This window comes from Cyprinus carpio, chromosome A8 (genome assembly GCF_018340385.1).
Source record: "Cyprinus carpio isolate SPL01 chromosome A8, ASM1834038v1, whole genome shotgun sequence".
Classification (NCBI taxonomy): domain Eukaryota; kingdom Metazoa; phylum Chordata; class Actinopteri; order Cypriniformes; family Cyprinidae; genus Cyprinus; species Cyprinus carpio.
Genome location: NC_056579.1, coordinates 6,238,612 through 6,246,787, shown reverse-complemented (window position 1 = coordinate 6,246,787; position 8,176 = coordinate 6,238,612). Strand labels below are relative to the sequence as shown.

General features: G+C 34.9%; 2 protein-coding genes across 2 annotated transcripts in view; one reads left to right on the top strand and one right to left on the bottom strand.

Annotated features, from left to right (window-relative positions):
- The first annotated feature begins 165 nt into the window (after positions 1-165).
- On the top strand, positions 166-7,705 carry LOC109095216 (anaphase-promoting complex subunit 7). The gene is made up of 11 exons (XM_019108900.2): positions 166-395; positions 1,767-1,956; positions 2,834-2,953; positions 3,080-3,191; positions 3,303-3,456; positions 4,349-4,491; positions 4,572-4,689; positions 4,773-4,969; positions 5,206-5,430; positions 6,336-6,486; positions 6,566-7,705. Exons 1-11 carry the CDS (start codon positions 295-297, stop codon positions 6,753-6,755), a joined length of 1,701 nt encoding a protein of 566 aa, XP_018964445.2. The 5' UTR covers positions 166-294; the 3' UTR covers positions 6,756-7,705.
- Positions 7,706-7,793: 88 nt separating this feature from the next.
- LOC109094837 (sarcoplasmic/endoplasmic reticulum calcium ATPase 2) overlaps positions 7,794-8,176 on the bottom strand; it is a 25,249-nt gene continuing 24,866 nt past the window's right edge. Inside the window, exon 22 of the mRNA XM_042761800.1 lies at positions 7,794-8,176. This exon is cut by the window's right edge and continues 196 nt beyond it. The gene's annotated coding sequence lies outside the window, so the exon portion shown is untranslated.

The window sequence follows — 8,176 nt, the reverse complement described above, 5'->3', positions numbered from 1 at the left end:
ATAATAATGTCTAATAATTGATATACGATAATGAAGAGGACGCTCATAAAAAATAATAATTTAAGAATCATTAGTGTTCTCAAAACATCAGGGTGAAATCTTTATAAACATGTTCCAAGTGCGAAGACTTTTCGTTTGGCGATTACTTTTCCCCATCCGACTTTTATTTTGAAATCGCATCATTTCCTGCCGTTTAAAAAACTCTTCTCTGTAGCGCGTCTGCATCTTCCGCTGTGTCGCAGTACATCTACTAATTATAATTGTGCTTCGGAATTGAAAGCTAATCGATTGAAGATGAATGTGATCGATCATGTGCGGGATATGGCAGCGGCTGGACTGCACTCTAATGTCCGGATCATCAGTAGTTTACTCCTGACGATGAGCACCAACAACCCGTGAGTGTCTCCAGTGCTTCACAATATAAACACGTCCGAGCTGACGGATGTGAAGAAAAGTGTGCGTCTGTCCTGTGATGATATTACAATTCAGCGGTTTATTTATTAGTTGCACAGCAAGTCATGTAGAAACACAGAAATGTGTTATTCTGTAAGCTAGTAAGAAGTCAATATAATAATATTAATGTATTATTTAAAGGGATACTCCACCCCAAAATGAAAATTTTGTCATTAATCACTTACCCCCATTTCGTTCCAAACCCGTAAAAGCTCCGTTCGTTTTCGGAACACAATTTAAGATATTTTGGATGAAAACCGGGAGGCTTGAGACTGTCCCATAGACCGCCAAGTAAATAACAGTGTCAAGGTCCATAAAAGGTATGAAAGTTGTCGTCAGAATACTCCATCTGCCATCAGACGTGCAATCTGGGTTATATGAAGCGACGGGAACACTTTTTGTAAGCGAAGAAAACAACAATAACAATTTTATTCAACAATTCCTTTGTCAACAGTCTCCTCTGTGTCCCTCCATATCACTGTATGCTCTTCTGTATCATCCGCGCTACAAGGATGCGCTGTTTCTATGTGTATTTAGCTTTGATTTTAAAGAAAACAGCGCATCCTTGTGGCGCGGATGATACACAAGCGCATACACAGGATACGGTGATATGAAGAGACACAGAGGAGACTGTTGACAAAGGAATTGTTGAATAAAATTGTTATTGTTGTTTTCTTCACTTACAAAAAGTGTTCCCGCCGCTTCATATAACCCAGATTGCACGTCTGATGGCAGATGGAGTATTCTGACGATGACTTTCATACCTTTTATGGACCTTGACACTGTTATTTACTTGGCAGTCTATGGAACAGTCACAGGCCTCCCGGTTTTCATCCAAAATATCTTAAATTGTGTTCCGAAAACGAACGGAGCTTTTACGGGTTTGGAACGACATGGGGGTAAGTGATCGATGACAAAATTTTCATTTTGGGGTGGAGTATCCCTTTAAGACATCAGAGCTACAGTTCACTGTAGTTTTCCCAAAAATACTTTCAATACAAAATCTAGTTTTCACTGAAATATTAAAGGATATATGACAATAAATTATTATTTAATCAACTTCAAATGGTGTAAGACACTTGATTTTGATTCCAAGTTTACTGATTAATTACTGTAGTGGCTATGATATTTTGTAAAAAAAAAAAAAACATGATCAGATCTTGCTTATGTTGTTTAATTTAACTTCAACAATTAGTTCTCCATGAATAAAAACAAGCAGTTCTCATGAAATACGCTGAAATGCATCATGCCAGTTTGCCTCAGTTTCAAGAGATGAACCCAAAGCCATACAAGTGTGTGTTTCTCTTTTTCAGTGAGCTTTTCTCACCATCTCAGAAGTACCAGCTGCTGGTGTATCACGCTGATGCTATTTTCCACGATAAAGAGTACAGGAACGCAGCCTGTAAGTACAACATGGCTTTACAGCAGAAGAAAGTGCTCAGCAAAACTACTAAAGTCCGTCCTTCCAGCACAGGCGGCACAACATCTGCTCTTCAGGCACAGGTGAGCTCCACCAAACTCTCCTGATGAGCCGCACGCACACATCCACTCAGTGCCATTAGTTTGTTACATTAACTTGACTTAATCACTACAGTTTGTATCATTAGGTAAGTTCATGCTAAATATATACATGTAAATATTACACACAATCATTACAAACAAAAAAAAAAACACTAACAAAAAAAAAAAGTTGCATTCAACTGTCATTACAAACTGTCATTACAAATATATTATATTACACTACCATACAGGCATTTGGTCAGTAAGATTTTCAAATGTTTTTGAAAGAAATCTCTAATGCTCATCAGTATTGTGAAATATTGTTAGGATTTAAAATAACAGATCTATTTTGATATACTTTGAAATGTAATAAAACCAATTTTCAGCCTATTAACTACAATTTCACAAAACGTTCTACATAAATCACCATAACATTACCATAAATAACATAACAAACATTCCCTACCATCACAGTACAAAACGAATCCGACAGAATTCTGTATTTTCCTGGAAATCATGGTAATTATTTTCAGTTTTCTTTAAGGGAAAATTCTACAGAACACCATTTATTTAAAATCAAATCTATGAACGGTAGTGTATATATTATATTATATTATTGCTATTAAATTGTTATTATTTTTGGCAGAAAATATTATTTTTTTTTTTTTTTAGGAAAAAAAAAAGATTGTGTGAAATAGTAATAGTGATACTTGTCTATTCAAACATGACTAATTATTATGATTTCATAGAACTGATAAGATTTGTTGTTGCTGTGGCATTTTGGTGAAAACTGATTTTTGTAATGGCTGCTTTATTTCCCATGTTTCTATTTGAATTCATTTGAATGGAGTTTTGTCAACTCTGTGTTCATCAACTACAGAACTTGCCATCAGAGATTGAAGTGAAATATAAAATCGCAGAGTGTTATACTATTCTGAAGCTGGATAAAGATGCCATATCCGTTCTGGAGGGAATCCCTTCACGCCAGAGAACGCCAAAGGTGTGTTTTCACAAGCGGCCTAGTGCTTTTTTTGTTTTACAAATCTGTGTGTGTGAATCTAACACGCTAATATACACAGAATTATGAAGTCTAGAAAGTGACATAAAAGAGTACTTTCCGTTCCAGATCAACATGATGCTGGCGAATCTTTACAGGAAGGCTGGTCAGGAGCGTTCAGCGGTCACAAGCTATAAGGAGGTGCTGAGACAGTGTCCTCTGGCTCTTGATGCTATTATTGGTCAGTAAGAATACAGCGGTGTTCCTGTGGTGGTGCATCTTGTCCTCACTTTGTCTTGAAAGTTTACTCTGAACCCAGCATTAAAGCCTCTTCCTGTCTGCTCCGCTGCAGGGCTTCTGTCTCTGTCGGTGAAGGGGGCAGAGGTCGCTTCCATGACGATGGACGTGATTCAGAGCATCCCGAACCTTGATTGGCTGTCTGTCTGGATTAAAGCACATGCTTTCACACACGGAGGGGACAATCAGAGAGCCATCAACACTATCTGGTGAGGACAGGACACTGTCAGTTAAATTAGGCTTTTCATGATTAAATTCAGCATTTCAGTAAAGCAGCTTTCATTTCTTAACTGTAGTGTGGCACTTGGAAACATTTTGGAATTTAAAAAAAAAAAAAAATTCTGTAGCAATCTTTACATTAATAAATGTTTTATAAATGTATTTTTTTAATAAATTGCTTTTCTTTATTCATTTTTTTTTATGACTTAGTATTAGCCACCAATGTCATCAAAAAGTATGATCTTGTATTAGATTAGATTCTGTTGTTCTATTATTTATATACTTTATGTAATTTTGTAATTTATTAGTTTTTTTAATATTCATATTTAGCTTTTATTGTTTCTGTTTCTGTTTAAGTCATTTTAGTACTTGAAGTTCAACATTTTTAATTGTCATTTAAGTTTTAGCTTTCATCTTCTTTTTATAAATTATTTTATTTCAGCATTATTTCTTATATTAGATTATATTAGATTCACAGTCATTGTATTTATATACTTTTGTAGTATTTAATATTTTGAATTAGCTTTTGTATTTTTATATTTTTAGTTTTCTTTTTAATTTTAAGTTTTAGCAATTCTATTATGCACATTTTTTAATATCTCTCATTTTTAGTAATTTTAATACTTCAACTTATTTTAGTCAGTAGGCAACATTTTTATTCAAAAAAGTTTCTTGTAATATTTATTTTATTTCAGATTTCTATGAATAGTTTTAGTTAATAACAATTATTATATTATTTTATTTTATTTAGTTTTATTTTGTAGATTTCCCATGCAAAAATATTTAGAAAGTAGTTGCCCACCTCTGCACAATTTGAGATATCATTCTTTTGAACAGCACTTATGTGTCTGAGTTTTTGTTGACTAGTCCATCTCTCCTCAGCTCTTTGGAGAAGAAGTCACTCTTGAGGGATAACGTTGATCTCTTAGTCACTCTGGCAGATGTGTACTTCAGGGCTGGAGACACCAAAAACTCCATCCTGAAGTTTGAGCAGGCACAGATGCTCGACCCTTACCTGATCAAAGGTGCACGGTCCTTAAACAATCTAGATACACTGCATGATGATGATTGTTTGTTTGAATGAAATGTTCATGCTGGTTTGCAGGTATGGATGTATACGGCTATCTTATGGCCAGAGAGGGTCATCTGGAAGATGTGGAGGTTCTCGGAGGACGGTTGTTCAACATATCTGACCAGCATGCCGAGCCCTGGGTCATATCTGGGTGAGTTTGACCTTCTCCAAATGTGTCTGAAACATTTTCAGAGACAAAAGCAGTTGGAAGTGCTATTTTTTTGTTTTCCACAGATGTCACAGTTTCTACAGTAAGCGTTACTCTCGTGCCCTGTATCTGGGAGCTAAAGCCATCCAGCTGAACAGCAACAGCGTGCAGGCGCTGCTCCTGAAGGGGGTGGCGCTGAGGAACATGGGCCGAGTGCAGGAAGCCATCATACACTTCAGAGAAGCCATGAGACTGGCGCCCTGTCGTCTGGACTGCTATGAAGGCAAGAAAGAGCTTCACGATAATAGGGATATGATGTTGTTATGCATATTTTGTAGGGTTTTTAGGAAGATCCTGATGGTTTTGTGCAATAAAAAATTATAGATATTTAGTCTTTTGATTTGCTGAATATCTGTTCATCAGTTCATTCTTGTATTCAGTCTGTCCTGTTTTCTAAAGGTTAGACAAAGCCCACAATCTTTTTCAGTCATCTCATAGTGATACGTCCCTTGTTTTCAGGTCTGATTGACTGCTATCTTGCCTCTAATGGTGTCCGGGAGGCTATGGGAATGGCCAACAATATTTACAAGACCCTGGGAGCGAACGCCCAAACTCTCACCATCCTGGCCACAGTGTGTCTGGAAGATCCCTTGACCCAAGAGAAGGCCAAGACTCTGCTGGACAAAGCCCTCGCTCAGCGGCCCGACTACATCAAAGCTGTCGTGAAGAAGGCAGAGCTCCTCAGTATGTCAGAACGTCACGTCTTTCTGTGTTAATCATAAACTGTGCAATTATTTCATTAGGATTTATTTATTTATTTATTTATGATGTCCTCATTTGTAAGTCGCTTTGGATAAAAGTGTCTGCTAAATGACTAAATGTAAATGTTTATTATATTTTTTCTATGTATTATTATTATTAATGTTTTTGTTGTTGTTGATTGATTTAATTAATTATAATGTTTCTTTTAATAATAATAGATTTTTATTTATCTTAATAGTATTTTTTTCTATTTGTCATTTTATTTTATTATTTTTATTATTAATATTATTATTATTATTATTATATTTTCTTTTCTTTATTAACTAGTTATCATATTGATTTCATTATTTCCTATTTTTAATTTTATTATAATTTTTATTATACTTTTTCTATTATTATTTTTACTTATTCTATTATAAAATTTTCATTATCTAATTTATGCTGTTATTTTTACTTTTTATTTATTCATTACATTATTATAAATTATTTTATTTTTTGTTTTGTATTTATATTATTTCATATTTATTAATTATATCATTATTTTATACTTTTCTAATTATTATTATTATTTTATTTTTTATTTATTATTTAAAATGAGTCATTAATAATTTTTTTAAGTTATTATAAATTATTTAATTTAAAAATGACAATTATTATACATTTTTATTTTATGTATTTATTAATAAGTAGTAGTAATTTATTTTTGTCTGTTTTTTCCATTTGTTTATTTTTTCATTATATAGTTTATTATTGTTTTTGCCATTTTTGTTGTTCTTTAACTGTTCTGAAAGTTAGTTATGAAATAACACGTTATTGTTAATAATTAAGCTTCAAAAGCTGATATTATGGTGTAATGCTATGTAACATCTAAATCATTTTCATTACAGGTCGAGAACAGAAGTATGAGGAAGGGATAGCACTTCTACGGAACACTTTGGCCAATCAGAGCGACTGCGTGCTGCACAGGATGCTGGGGGATTTTCTCGTAGCTGTTAATGACTATCAGGAGGCCATGGACCAGTACAGTATAGCGCTAAGGTAACGTCATCCACACTGTACGGTAAAATCTCAAACATTAGAGTCGAGCAAAACTGACTGTAATATTCCTCTTCTGTAGCCTCGATCCGAATGACCAGAAGTCTCTGGAGGGCATGCAGAAGATGGAGAAGGAGGAGAGTCCCACAGACGCCACGGTGGAGCTGGACGGGGACGATATGGAGGGCAGCGGGGAGGAGGGAGATCTGGAGGGCAGTGACAGTGAGGCGGTGCAGTGGGCCGATCAGGAGCAGTGGTTCGGCATGCAGTGACCCTCAGCACTCAGCACAGAGACTCTTCAGCTTCAGCACTTCAGAAGAACATCCACACTCTTGGGTTTTGATGTGTGTGAGTGGAGAGATGCCATCACAGTGGTGAGTTACAGACACTGACTTTATTCAGATTTGTGGATGACGTTTGGATTTGTCTGGTAGCTTGTCCTTAAAGTTTCCAGTTTTGTCATATCAAAAGATGATCTTTCTCATATGAGAATACAGCACTACACAGATTTCACAAACAAACAGTCTGTCACCAACTTGGCCACAAGGATGGTATGATCTTTTTTTCAACATACAGTGCTGCAGATGTTGGACTAAATACACGCATGATTCACTCTTAATGTATTTTTGAACAGTTTTTAAACATCATGGGCTTCACTTGTTGCAGTTTTGGGTTAAATATACGACTAGGCAACTGTGCTACTTACTTTTCATAAAGGTGTCAAATCTGTCATTTGTTTTGCATGCTCTGAGCTTTTTTCAGTAAAAGTGATGATTGTTAAAGAGGCATCTTTTAAATCAACCACAAAAATCTTTTTTTTTTCCTCTGATCTGTCGTGTAATGAAAACATGTCAAAGTCTTACATCACACCAAAATCAAAAAGAAAATGAATCCTGTTAGGAATTTCACATTTAAGTAGATTTCACCCATTTGTTTAATGCTCATTCAGTGTGGTGATTTCCATTAAGATAATGCAGCGATATTATTTAAATTTTTTTGCTTTGATAATTTTTTTTTTTTTGTATTAATAGATTTATTGCTTATGCAAAAGTGGTTTATTTTATTCATTTTTTTCCCTTTTGGTTTTGGTGTGAAAAACTCATAATAATTTGTTTGTAGCCCCAAGTGCATTATATTTTTCATTGTCTTGTTTTGTTTCGGTAATGTTGTAGATGAGGCTATTTTTAAATGTTTTTGAATTAAAATCATGGCATGAAAAAAAGTTGATGTGCTCAATGTTCCTAAACAGAATATCTCTTTTCATAAAACAAAATAAATCACGTGTTGACAGGGTAAAGAAACAGCAGTGCAACCATGTAATATCATTTTATTAACCATAAGTCATTGTGATAATTACACTGAACACTGATTTGGCAGCACCCGCCCTCCGTTGTCATGAGAACTGCAATAAAAGACCGCCTGTCTCTCAATGTCACACACACACACCTAACACCTGAAATGAGCCGCTGCTTTAAAACATATTGCACATCCCTGTGCAAAGCAACAAAAATAATCAGTTTTGGTTCATTTACATGTCACAAAAGATCTGAGGAGAAACGATGCCTATTCTCACTAATGGCGTCTTTTTGTCTTTTCAAATTAAATATTGCAGTGCTATACAAAGGTTTCTAACATAAGGGGACATGCACCATGAAAACTGCTGTAATGTTGTGTGTCTTTTCAAATTTCACTG

Excerpts from the sequence above, each read along its gene's own strand:
- LOC109095216 (XM_019108900.2), top strand. The coding sequence starts at position 295 with ATGAATGTGATCGATCATGTGCGGGATATGGCAGCGGCTGGACTGCAC. Across the intron at positions 1,957-2,833 it reads CATCTGCTCTTCAGGCACAG|AACTTGCCATCAGAGATTGA; the intron begins GTGAGCTCCACC and ends CATCAACTACAG. Across the intron at positions 3,192-3,302 it reads GGCTCTTGATGCTATTATTG|GGCTTCTGTCTCTGTCGGTG; the intron begins GTCAGTAAGAAT and ends GCTCCGCTGCAG.